Source organism: Poecilia reticulata, chromosome 14, assembly GCF_904066995.2.
Source record: "Poecilia reticulata chromosome 14, P_reticulata-male-v2, whole genome shotgun sequence".
Classification (NCBI taxonomy): domain Eukaryota; kingdom Metazoa; phylum Chordata; class Actinopteri; order Cyprinodontiformes; family Poeciliidae; genus Poecilia; species Poecilia reticulata.
Genome location: NC_088843.1, coordinates 3,698,697 through 3,712,589, shown reverse-complemented (window position 1 = coordinate 3,712,589; position 13,893 = coordinate 3,698,697). Strand labels below are relative to the sequence as shown.

The following is a 13,893-nucleotide window of genomic DNA, read 5'->3' as shown; positions in this document are numbered from 1 at the left end:
CACTGTTCCACAGTTTCTTCAACTGTTAATTCTTTTGCATATTACAATTCTTTAAAATATATAAATGATTTACAGTTCTGTTCAGAAGTTTATGTAGGTACCATGAGCATGAATGTCATTTCTGGGCCACTGAGCATGCATTTGATTACTTAATGATTATTTCTACAAATTTCAAAAACAACAATTGTGTGCGCAGGTTTAAATTTATTGTAGTTTTTTTTTTCTGTAATCCACACATGATCTAAGCTAAACTCATAGGATCAAATATAAACAAATCCCCCCAAGTAAGATTTGGTAGATGGCCATTATTAACTTACACCACAACCACCTCTTTTTGTAGCAATGCCATACAAAAACATGTTGTTCTGTTGAATATTTGGCAACTTCTCTTGGCAGAATTGATGTAGTTCAATTCTGCCAAGAATTGAACTGCCAAGAATTGAACTACATTCAATTCTTTTTTGTTTTTGGGCAATGATATTGCTTTAGACATTTTCAAAGGGATAGAGGTTGAGGTGTTTGCAGAAATTTACTGTCAGCCTGCTTTATCATTTCCAAAATCAGGTTTATGGTTTCTAAACCTGGTTTATACCTGATTTAAACCTGAACACACCAAAGTGTGTCCAAGGCGTTGCCAGTTTTCAAATTGGGAGATTTTCCAGCTTTTCCTTAGTTCTACTGTTTTGGTCAGCTTAGACAAAATCGGGTGATCCAACATGGAAATGATATCAAAAACACATCATAACTGGTCTGACAGACAACAGTTCATGCTTCCTGAAATTGTATTGCAAAACTTTTTAACCTCAAACATATTGAATTTTTTTGTGTTAAAGTTTAATGCCAAATAAGTGCACGGAATCCAAATCTGTTCAGTAAACTCTACCAAATTCTACCAATTGTTATTCTGCACTAACAAGTGGCCCATCCATAATCCTGAATTGTGGCATAACTTTGATTTCCAAAGAGAATCTAGTTGCTGAAACACATCTAATCCATAAAGGATCACGATTATATGAACACAAATTTAATCTAGTTTCAAAATGTTTATGCTCATGTTGACAAAACTCTAAGTTAACTGGTTTAGATTTGAGAAGCAAATTCAATGACAAGTATTATGTATGAGCTACTTTAAAAAGTTAATGCCTCTTAAAATTTGTCAACATTAAGAGGCACTGAGTAAAGATGCCACCCTATGTTAAACTTTGCCTTTGTTTGCACCCAAATTTAGGTTTGCTAATCAGGCATAAAGGATGGGAGAGAGAAGAGGAAGAGGAAGAGGTCGAGTCAGCTGTGAATTGACCATCAGGTTATGTAAATGCAGACTAAAGGCAGCAAGGACACCACGCTTTGGGAGCTGGAAAAAAATATGCGTCACCATTTAAAATCAATTTCTATCGATCTTCTGCTGTGGCATTACCATCCAAGACCCACTGAGAGTCAAAGGTATACTGCCCAAAAAAACTGGAAAAAAAACAACACATCAAAAGCAAATGAAAAAAGAACATACATACATGTTTATTTTACAAGAAGGGCACATTTGTTTTTTTGTCTTTGTACAAACTGTAAACTAAATATTTCTCAGGGTTATAATCTTTGACATCACTTTCATGGATCAACACCAAAAACATGTAAGTTAATACACAAATTCTCAGTGAACTTTGCATGTTATCGTAGATTTTAATCCCACACTTGAGAAAACATACAGCATGTAAGTCTGCTACACACATTAAGGATTCTGAAAGATAGAAAGCACTTGTGTTCATCACAACTACATTTTGAACATCATTGTACAATACTCTATCCCTGCAAACCCCAACCCTTATTACTGCCATTAACTGTTTAAATAGTTTTTTGTATTTTTTTTTTTTACATGAAACTTGCTGACTGAGGTTGAGGTAGGGACTCTGTCATTAAGTCAGACAGTTAAATGAGGTGAAACATCATTGCTAAAATGGCTCCTTACTTGCAGCGCCTGGCCACTCGTTTTAGGAGGACACAGAGAGATTCTGCACTGTCAGATTTGCTAAAGTTGTCATTCGTCACTGCTAGAACACTGATGGAGAGACTATGGACTGTCACCACAGCCATAGCTCCCTCAAAGGAACTTGTAGGGTCTCCCAGAGGAAATGCTCCACATCAAGCAAAACATTTTGCTTCTGGGAGTTTTGCACTGACATTGGCGTTCTCCAAAATCAAAACAGGGCAAGCTGGAGAGATGATTCACAAAGCTGACAAGGTGAAGGCTCGTGAAGAGGGCTGGGGGGAGGAGTGGGGTAATACAGAGTCATAAAACAGCAAAGATCATTTCAAATGAAGGTTTCAGTAAACCATTATAAGTTTACCAACGGCGTGTATAAAAAGACGTCACAAGAAATGGCAAATTAATCTTAGTGTCATCAAGAGTCCCCACATACCCCAACGTTCAGCGTATAAAACACTGGTTATGTCACAGCATATGCTAAAAGTACATCCACATTCAACCAGACATGAGAACTTTGGCAAAAAAAAAGAAGAAGAAAGAGACAGTATAAATACAGGTAAATTAACCAGTCAAGCTTTGATTTAGGGCTTTGATTTGGCGCTTTAATTTAAATTACAAAATAAGAAAGCAGTCAGCTCTGGTTGCTGAACTGTAAATCTAGTATTTGTTAACATCATGAACGCTCATCAAGTCGACACAGGCAGTCTAGAGAAAGAGACAGAGAAAGAAGGAGCTGCTGGGAGTGAAGGGAGAGGGAGGGGTTTGAGGAAAAGCCCACCCCAAGGCAGTTTTCTTTCATGTCCGGTTCTGATGGATTGCACACACGTCATGTTTTATCGCTTGTTGTGGCCGGGATGCATTTTGAGATAATTACAGAGAAAAAAATTAACTAGTGCTGAGTGAGCATGCTATGGATGATTGTTTGTAAAAGAAACTATAAGGGATCGTTCACATTTCACGGCACTTTGTTTCACTGTTGCCACTCTCAACATGAGAGAGGGTGCTAATCCAAATTGAGTCTGAAACATCAAATCCTAACCTGATGGAGCAGAGCACGAGAGGCTACAGAGAAGCCGGGAGGACAATGAGGTGCTTTTGTGACACAAGCCAAGCAACATATTGAGCTAAAAGCTTTCCCCCCTCGCTTTGGTGCCATCCAGATAGCATTGGATTTTCCAACGCAGGAAAATCAAATGCTTTATTCAAGACCAATTGCCTTGTATTGGATCGGTTCTTCCTTTCTCTGATGTGCAACAGTTTTACGCCATCATGGGCACAAACAATATGCGGTGAATGATCTGCATGCAGTGTCAGCGTGAGGGCTCCTTCCCCAGCAACTTCAAAAAGAGCTGGAGAAAACTTTGACTGGACTGCCGAATATATTTAATACAAACTAGATATAAAGAATAAGTTCTTTATTCAAGAGGAGATTCTTAAATAATTTAACATTTTAGGTTTAAGTCTAATTTTAATGTTGTGGTAAAAAATATATGGTCAAAACATTCAACAATTAAGAACTATTTGATCTGTGAGAAGCTCTTCAGACAATGGAAACATTTTGAAATCTGTCTTAGTTTGTCCTCAGTCAGCTTACATTCAATTCTTTGTGTCATAAAACAAATTCTAAAATATAAAAACAAGAACATGTTAAACAAGTTTTGCTCTAAGGGAAACTTGTAATCTAGAAAAAACAAGAAATACCACTGCTTTTGAAAATATTTAGTACAACCCTAAACCCTGCTCAAGATTGCATCACATTTCGAAGTTTGATGAAATGGCAGGAAAAAATACCTGTTTCGTAAAGATATATCCAGAGAAGTGTGGCTCAGGTTTTTGACCATTAGAGTGAAATTCAGATTGAAACCAAAACTCTGTTGGTCATTTCAGCTCCCCATCTGTAAATTTCATGTGACCTGTGATGGCCTATTGTCAGAACATTTTTGTTTACAAATCAGGTTAGTTAAGATCTGGTTGTTCAGGAAGAACTACATCTGATCACAATTATGGAAAATAAATGAAAATACAACTTCTTCCTAGGGCAGCTGCATTCTTATCAGCAGCATCTGGAATATTATTCTATAATAAGAACTTAATGTTTTGCTCCTGTGAAATATTTATTCCTAATTAGTCCTAATTTGGGAGTGTTTTCTAAGTGCAGCTGTGCAAAGACACAAAACATGTCCGACAGCTCAGGGCAAATCCACATCACGGTGCACCGTCTGTGACTTCACCTCTGCAAAACTAAACGACTCTGTCACACTGCATGCTCCACATCACCACTACAGCACAGTATGGCTCCCAGCGTGAGCAATTTACAAATCTGATATCTGCAAGTTTGCAAAAGGTCACTAAGTGTCATGTGTTTCAGCTTAGTGAACTTGTATCCCTGGCTTCTCTGTATGAGTGCAATGAGTATTTAATTTCATTAAATTTTCTTTATGTGAACCAGATGTATTTGCCAAGTGAAAAACCATCAGTACCACTCAAAGTGGGCAGAAGCAGTAGTTAAAATGGATGATTGCCAAAGGAGACTCTGAGGAGAGTGCAGACAAGAACACAAACATTGAAAGAGTTGATGCGCAGGTGCAAAAAAACGAAGACTGTTGACAAAATGAGAAAAAGGGGCATCGTGAAGGAGAATGGGATTGTCAGACTGAGCAAACTAGAACAGGAAAATGAAGATGAGAAAAGAATAAATGACTGCTTAATAAGCAGCAGGGGAGGAAATAAAGCAAACAAGAGGAGGAGGATGTAGAAAAGAAAGGCAGGATGGTTTTAGGAAAGACAATTTGTCCAGAAAAAGGATACAGGAGATGAAAAATAAAACATTTCAGTATTTTCAAAACTTCCTTGTCTCTCTTTCTCTGACTGCACATCATCTGGACATTTTACATCATAACCTTAAACCCAAAATTGGATTCAAATAGAGCTTTTTAGGCTTGACTTATAGAAAAGTTACTTTGGCATGTACAGAAATTTAAATAGTTAAATAAATAACCACTGCAATACAGATGTACATTTTGCAATAAAACTGCCATTGCTAAGATACTGAAGAGTTGAGCAAAAAAGTAACAAGCAACTAATTTTACTGCACCTGTTTAATCCACATTGCTCTTTCTTTCATGTAACACCTACAAAGCACCTACCTACATGATATTTCTCTAATACTACATTTTCCTCTGCTGAATATAATGTGTTTAAGTCCTTCCAGAGTAGTGTCAATGCTGAGCTGTACAGTACACGTGAGCAGATGTATACATCCAAGGAGATATTTCAAAGATGTATGCATGTGCACTGTTTTTCTGCTTTAATATACATGTTATCAACATTTATCATCAAATAAAAGGATTTCCTCCTCAAATGCTGAAAGTATTTTGCAGATAGTTATATCCCGGATAAAGTGCCTTTACTTTTTGACATTCTGTAGGTTTTTCTATGTGGGTTTTTATTGACAGTCCAGAGTCCTGTCACATTTTTTTTTTCTATCAGGCATATTCTTGGAGATCCTTGTCCCGGATGTTTGTTTTATGGTCCTCCATGAGTTTTGATCCATCTTTGCAAAGGTATCCTCAACATGACACAGCTTTGTGTTGCCCGTTCTGTGTGATGGGATTGATCTTTTCCAGGGTTACCTCGGTATCACTGTCTAAATTCCCAGAAATGGCCGGGGAGGGTTTCTCCAAGGCGTTGTTTACTATTCCTGCCTCAATCTCGCCTCCACATCCATCTTTCCTCTGCAACTCGTCCTCCTGACACTGGATGCTGTGAGGAATCACATAGCTTGCAGAGTTGTTCCCTTCCTTTGGGATGTGGCTCTTGGGCTGATACTGAGAGTTAGGGTTGGGCGCGGGGGCTGCCATGTTGTTGTTAATGCTGACGATCTCGATGGTGTTGCTCCCCGGGCACAACCGGTGGCAACCCAGGAGTATGGAGAAGGCCTTGCGGAAATCTGCATTGAAGGCATAGATGATGGGGTTGAGAGAGGAGTTTGCCCAGCCAAACCACACAAACACATCGAAAGTGGTAGAGCTGATACAGAAGAAGTCTGCTGACCCATCTGGCAGGTTTGGTTCGCAGAAGGGAACCATGCAGTTCAGGATGAAAAAGGGCAACCAGCAGCACACAAACACACCCATGATGACCGAGAGCGTCTTTAGGACTTTGGTTTCTCGTTTGAACGACATTTTGAATGAGCTCTCGCTCTCTATGTTTGAGCTGTTCCCCATACTGCTATGTCGGTTTTTGGCATTCTCTGCTGCACGTTCCAGGGCAGATATTCTCCGTATTTGTTTCTGGGCAATGCGGTAGATCCGGGTGTAGGTGACAAGCATGATTGCTACAGGGATATAGAAACTGATGAGGGAGGATGAGATGGCGTACGTCCTATTAAGGCTAGAATCACAGTTATCAGGGGGCAGTTCACTGGGGTATGTTCCATTTAGCTCTGCATAGCTGGTGGTCTCCTCAGCTTTGTGCCAGTCTAGCTGAACAGGAATGAAGGAGATGAGTACAGAGAGGGTCCATGCTACACTGATCATCAGGCACGCCACTTTCGGGGTCATTTTGCGTTCATAGCGGAACGGGCTGGAGATGGCCCAGTAACGATCAACACTAATAACACACAGGTTCAAGATAGAGGCAGTGGAACACATGATGTCAAATGCTACCCACACATTGCAGAATGCCCCAAATGGCCAAAACCCCATGATCTCTGTGGCTGCCTTCCATGGCATCACCAAGATGGCCACCAGAAGGTCCGAGATGGCCAGCGAAATTACAAAGAAGTTGGTGACCTTCGACCTCAGGTGTCGGAACTTGGTGACAGCTGCACACACCAGGGTGTTGCCAAGCAGTGTGGTGAAGATAAGCAGGGAGAGAAAGCATCCTGTCAAGACTCGCTTGGACGAGTCCCTCTCTGGCGTGAGCTGCTTGCCGTCTCGTACTGTTGAGAAATTCTGATCCATTGTTTGTAATCGCAGCGCTAGTGCAGTGAGAGGGAGGGTGGGCGAATGGGGATGTTAGCAATCACCCCATCACATCCCCAACCTGCAGCAGTGTTTTTTACGCAGATGGTGGAGATACAAACTGTCTGGGTACCAGCTCTCTCTTGGACTGGGTCATCCACTGGCTGCTCGTCACAAAAAACATTTTTGTGCAAGTGCAGCTATAAATTTTTTAAACTTTTCTCTTCGGAAATTTCCTTTGCAAAAATCCCCGGTCCACTGATTCCCGCAGCAGCAGTAAAAGCAGCAGAAGCGCAGACGGTCGACATTCTAGTGTGTAGAGGGGGAGGAATTTCCCAGCTGTTGTTTGCATCCAGACTCCCAGTCAGAAGAGGTTTTCATGCAAAAATCTGAAACAAAAACGAAAAGTGTATCCTTCAGTTAATGTTCTTTTTTGCACCCTGTAATTACATGCAGCAAAAGTTCCACAGCACACTGCCCTTGAGCTTCCCAGTCAACAGCGGTTTTGCCAATCATTAGCCTTATATACCACCACATCAATGACTTCTATTGATGGTTTCTGCACCGCATTTATCTGATTTGTTTAATGATTTTCAAGGCGTTCCCTGTAGTTATATTAGGCACTGTAATGATGTGGATCCACCCCTAATAATATGTGCCATTTTTTAAAATCTGTTTTCTTTTCTTTTTTTTAATCAAGCAAAAAGTTTTGAGATGTAGAGCAATTTTAACCATTCAAAATTATAACAGTTCATTTTAAGACAGACAATGATAAAAAAAAGTAATGATTGGAGATTAAAACATGTTAAATTGTGTCATTAATGTTTGGTCCTATAATCCTCATGCGTTTTTCCTTACATGTGGGTTAATGCGCATGGCTATTCCTGTTAACGCAGCACAGCAGCTTCTGACCCCTTTCAAAAAAAAAAAAAAAAAAGCCACTCGTTCTGACCACCCACCTAAATCATCTCTAGCAGTCTGATCCCTTGTTGGACGTCCTTGAAATTCAGGGGCAGTTTTAGTTGTTCATCCTGAGGCTTTTTTTTTTTTTTTTTCTTAAGACAGCGTGCGCCTTGCTGCGTGAGAATGGACAGCTCCTGAAACGCTCAGGCGTCCTGGGTCGGCTTATAAAATATGTTTGAATTCAAAAATTCAACAAAGTGCTAAAAAAAAAATCAATAAGCTGAAAATCGAAACCGACATTTATCCAGTTTGTATCTCGATGCCAGGGAAGGCGCTCACCCTGTCTGCGCTCTGCTCTGTGGAAAGCTCTCCAAGACGCCACGGTCCTCAGGTGTTTTTTTCGGTCCTTACTGGCTTTCCATTTTGTTTCGCCGGGATGCATCCTTGTTTGTGCGACATTCAGCGGGACTGCAGCACCGCGACGTGACTGCGGCCGGCGGAGAGTGACGGAAATGACTCTGATCTCTCCACGAGCGTTATTCATGCGCGCTCTCCTCTCTCTCCGCTCAGCTGCTGCTGCCTGCTGCTGTGGTCCACGTCCCCTGCCACAACTTCTCCATCCAAGGAGATTGTAAGGGTAAAGCCACGCAACTCGAATCTAAACCCCGTAACGCTTGCACTCCGAATAATTGAAGCTGTGAAACGTGACCAGCTGGTTGAAGTTTTTTTTCTCGAGTTAATTTTTTCTCCAATGTTGGAAACCCATGTGTTTCACTATATTTGTCATATTTTATGAAGGAAGCAAAATTGTAAAAACTTTCTTAGTTATTTACTTTATATAATGCAAATACCACAAAAGTGTTAAATCAAAAGTCGTACTAAAAATGTATTCCCCATATGTCCTGCGCTGAACTTGTGGCCAGCAGGCACAGCAGGCCCAACGAGGCCATCTACTGGATGCAATATGGTAGGAGGTGATGTTTGACATCTCAAGCAATAATCCATTATTGTTACCCAAGTAAACAGAGCAACAGTAACTCTGAGTTAGTTGAGTCATGACAGCAAATAGACCCAGAGAGATCAAGAGTGTAAATTCACGAATGGCCAAAGGATTTGAGGCGTAAATACAATTTCATTTGGGGGTGGCACACTTCCAAAGCAAGGCTTGACTGAAGATTCTCCCAAAACATTTGTAGCTCAAATTGCCAACTTTGTCTGCTTACATTTAAAGTTTAAAGTGGCCTCCTACACCTAACTGCATTATTCGTCTTGTTCAAAATCTAAAATACTTTGAATTATCAATCCTAACCTTGAGAAGTGAACATAGAGCAAAGATTCTTTAAAACAAAGTTATTCAATTTCTAAAATACACAAACTTAACCTTTTCATTGTTTTGTTTTTGGCATCAGGACCACCTTAAGTTGAGACAAGCATACTGCTTTATATTACCCAGTTAAATCTCAATTGAATTATCCTGCAAAGATTGCAGGTTATTTAAAACTCTTTTTGTGATTTGAGTAAATAAATGAATGTTTTTGTTCTATTTTTAAAATATTACTAAACAATTTTCAGCTCCTGCCCATTGACCAAGTATTGTTATCTTGGGAGTATTTGTTTGATTACAGCCCTAGTAACTAAAAAACTGTTGTTTTTTTGTAACATGTTCAGTTGAAATGTATATGTTCTTGTGGCCCCGATGCCAGTAGGGGGCCTTAAGAAAAAAACAACAAAATATTTAAATGGATAAACATACCACCACTAGCTGTATATGTACTGTGTTTTTGACCCACATACTCAGGCACAGGGCTTATCTGTTTAGCTTTTTATCTCCTTGCTGAAACCTAAATATGTGCTACAGCTGCCACTAACTCTTTAGCTTTTCTTTAACGTAAAGTAAATGTTAAGTACTGGACCAGTGCTTCTGTTTATTCTCTGGTGTATTTTCTCAAACCCCCAGTTGGCCAAAGCAGATTGGGGGTTTTGCGCCTCACAGATTGATGAAAACACTGAGTCTGGTTCAGCTGGAGGCTTCCCCCGGTGGAAAGGGAATCTTTTCTTTCCACTGTCAACACACACGTATTCAGTGTGAGGGATTGCTGCAAAGTTAATCACTTGATGCAATTGGTTTTATTTCTGTAAATAGACAGCTTTTTTTTCTTTCTTTTTTTTTTACTAATTAATGTGATATGATAAACTGAACTTGAGATTGTGTTTTCCGGCCTCAAATTGGAATCTATTAATCTGAATCTGATAATTGAACCAAATTGACAGCATATAAATTAGACCAGTTTGTCTGATAAAGGCCCTTCAGACGACATTTGTTGTGAAAAGGCAATATATATAAACAAATCTTCAGATACGTCTGTCTGGTTCTGGTACAAATAATCCACTATACTTCCTTTTTGATAAAAATCTGATTATTTTAATATAATAAATAAAAGTAGAGATGCACTGATTGCAGTTTTCTGGCCGATTGCTGATCTTAAAGAAGTCTGACCTGCTAATTCCGATTTTGGCCGATACCAATTTTTTTGGTCTGTAATGTTGCTAAACATAGCAAAAGAGTTGCTGAGTTGGCAACAGTCGGGTATGCAGACATGACCTGACTCTCAGTCAAACCTCTTTCATGGCAGAACAATAGAGGACAGTGGTTGATTTTTAGACTTTTGCTGAAGTAGATAAGATTGGTAAATAATTTCGGCTGCACATATAAATATCAGACAATACCAAGGAAATCGGTACTGATTTATCGGTGGATTCCTAATAAACAGGTTATAGTCAGGGTAGGGCATGCAGACATCTGTCAGACTCTGAAATATTTTCTGTAGAGATGGACACACGGCTTTTTCTGAGGCATCTTAACCAGACAGAAATGGTGGACATGAATTGAAGAAGCACTGCTGTTAGACCGCTGGCTCCCCTCAGCCAGATTGAATATTAACAATTTATAGACATAAAAATCCTCAATGGACTCTGCCCCTCTGTGCCTGCATGTTCTGTGACTTTAGTTTTGTTTGTGTGCATGTATGACTTTGCATGTCTGTAAAAATGTGAGTTTTTGTGCATGCGTGTCCGTGTGTGTGTTTGCAGATGCGTGCACATGTATTTGTGTCTGTGAGTGTGTGTGCCCATGTGAGTAATACATGTAGACAAGCCAAGTGTAAGAGGCCTGGCAGACATAACGCCCACGTTTCCCTGTAGCACTGAGCCGGGGTGTGCGTGCAGCTGACAAAGTTCAAACCAAAACCACGTCACGTACAAACACACTGCGACTCGCTCATTCACTCACAGGCGCTCAAGACCGCGCACAACCAGCCATGCAGGGTAATTTATGTCTGCTCCAAAAGGCAAACAAAACAGAAACGGAATGGAATAAAATAGAATGAAAAGTACTGGATTAGGAACAGAATACATTGTTATACAACAAATCTCACAGAATCAATGATCGCTAAGATGAAAAAAGCTAAAAGCTAATTGTAGCTGTTGTATGGCATGTTCATTTTTAAATGAAGGACTGATGGGTTTAAAACAAAAGAAAGTAATGTTATGAAACCTTTTGTCTAAAACAAAATTTTGACTTCTGTGTCTTTGAAAGCCTTCTGTAAAAACCATTTGGCTTAAGTGTCATATTTTTAGGACTTTTTGGACAAGATTCTTGATTGTACAAAAAAGCAGGGGACCGATTAAGAATTACCTTTTGGTTACATAACAGAGTTAAATGCTCACAACAGACAGAGCCCACTCAGTTTCATGTTCACTTGATTAAAAAAAAACCTGCCAGAAACGAGGCAAAACCTCTACACAATACCAGATCCACAAAGATCATGTTTATCTACTGGTCCACATCCTTCATAACCATTCACTTTGCGGCAAACGTCTACCATGACCTCCTGTGGCTTCATTTGTATTTGCTGTTTGCTAACACAGGCCTTCACATTCTAGCTAAATGTTAAGCTGGAAGCAAAAAAAATGTGTGCAATACTTTCCTTCAGTTTCAAAATTATGCGTTGCATTTACTACATAAAATCCCAATAAGATAAATTGACAATATTTAGAGGTTTAAATGTTTTTTTGGTTGGAGTATTGTAATATTCATTGTCAAATATTATCCACAATGCATTGAATAACATTTTGACAATAACAACCCGGGGGCATTTGGAGAGGGAGTAAAACGGAGTGATTATAAAGCTGACCACATACAGATCAGTAATTATAAATCTCTTTGTTATACAAACATCCAAATTTATGTACTTGTACATTTCATTCTGTACTTGGTTTTAGACATACTCTTTTTTTTTTTTTTTGCCAAATCCTGTATTCCATTCCAAGGCAAGTATAAGCAAGGACAGACAAGGAATGCAATTTATGTCTTCAAAAACATTGAAATTGGAACGTGTTATGTTGAGTTGGTTGAAGCTTAACTACTTCCATGACTCTTTTTGTCCCTTATCAACTTCTTTGAACAAATTAAATTGGAGCCAGACGATGTAAATGTTAACCTCCGTGAGTCTTTTATTCCCAGATATAAATGAAATGCTGGTAATGAGGAAGAAAAGAAGATAGAGAAAAGTGTCAGTAATGTGTTCCATGGAAGTAATAAAAGCAATGCAATCAAATCATATGATATGAAATGTCTATATATGCATAAGAAGTGTCTATTAAAGATGTAAGACTAAAAGTAATGAATGTGTTCTTATCTCATCCAGCCTGAATTATGTGTCACAAACTTAATAACTGGGAAGCCACTGTGGCTCTTTTTTTCATGACCATTCAGAAAATTTGTTTTCATTGCAAAATCAAACTTCAAATTAGCAACATCTTTAGTTATCCCATCATATTTTGCCCTGCTTATCTCGTGTACTGTAAATAAATCCCCCCTTAGCAATCAGAGTTTCCAAGCAAAACAGTAATTAAGAGCCTGATGGCTCAATAAGCTCTGTGAGAGGCCCACTTAGTCTCATCTCACATAATAAGCTGTCGTCTATTTATGCTGCATTCATGCACAAACACTATAGGTTGATGATTTTGCATCAGATTTGACCAGTAGGGATAAATGTGATATGTTGTCTTTTTTTTTTTAATGATAAGAGTTATTGAATGAGTCAGGGGAAAAATATCAAAGGTGGGATGACACCACCTGCACATTTCTTCTCACTGAACAAGGGGACAGCAGCAACCTGAGACCTGCATGTCAAACTGACAAGAACAATCCACCTGAGCCCAATGACAGATCAAGAAAGTGTGTGTGTGGCAGAGAGGGAGAGTCTGCAAGCTGTGTCTCTTTTTCATCTTTCATTGCTATCAAGTCATGATTGAGTTTTCTACCATGACTCCTCTCTCTGTTTCTTAGCTTTATAGCTTTCTTAGCTTGGTAACACTTTATTTGAAGGGGGTGAATAAGACTGACATGACACTGTCATAAACATGACATAACATGTCATGAACATGAATAAGCCTTCATGAATATTTATGACTGTTGTCATAAAGCGTCACTCTGTAAATTATGACACTTTTAATACAAAGTTGACATTATTCAAAATGTCTTTGTTATGACAACTTGACATTAACCAAGAAGTCATTACTGTTTAAACTTTACCTTTAATAACATAAAGTTACCTAATTTTTAAAGTGCAATCAGTAATACTTTCAGGACAAATTTATATCAGTAATGACTTATTGAGGCTGACTCAAATCCCAGTCCACACCTTATAAATCTCTCTCCAGATTCTTGAGTGGGATTTGTTTGAAAATCCTCTGATGGTTTGCCTATTCACCCTTTCCTCGCACTTTTCCCTTTCGGTCAACTTTCCATCTTCATTAGCAATGACCTTCTTATGTTTAGCCTCATTGGAAAGCTTGTCTGCTGGAAAACTGCCACTATGTTAGTCTTCATAGTTGGAAATTACAAATTTGTGCACAAATCAAATGGTGTGTTTTAAATACCAGTAACATGTCACACTCTTTTGTAAATGGAAGGTAATTGTTTAACTCTTGATTATTTCTTTCTGATCACTTCTAAAACTTTGGGTTAACTAAAGATAATAA

The 13,893-nt window shown here is 39.0% G+C and overlaps 1 protein-coding gene across 2 annotated transcripts; it reads right to left on the bottom strand.

The window, feature by feature from the left end:
* Positions 1 to 1,491: 1,491 nt before the first annotated feature.
* Positions 1,492 to 13,324, bottom strand: drd1b (dopamine receptor D1b). 2 transcript variants are annotated; one of them, XM_008426950.3, is made up of 2 exons: positions 7,905 to 13,324; positions 1,492 to 7,334 (listed from the first exon to the last, which is right to left on the bottom strand). In XM_008426950.3, exon 2 carries the CDS (start codon positions 6,943 to 6,945, stop codon positions 5,551 to 5,553), a length of 1,395 nt encoding a protein of 464 aa, XP_008425172.1. In that variant the 5' UTR covers positions 6,946 to 7,334; positions 7,905 to 13,324; the 3' UTR covers positions 1,492 to 5,550. The 2 variants fall into 2 exon arrangements, with proteins under 2 accessions (XP_008425172.1, XP_008425173.1); XM_008426951.3 differs by having other exon boundaries at positions 8,188 to 13,324.
* Positions 13,325 to 13,893: the final 569 nt, after the last annotated feature.

Excerpts from the sequence above, each read along its gene's own strand:
- drd1b (XM_008426950.3), bottom strand. The coding sequence starts at position 6,945 with ATGGATCAGAATTTCTCAACAGTACGAGACGGCAAGCAGCTCACGCCA.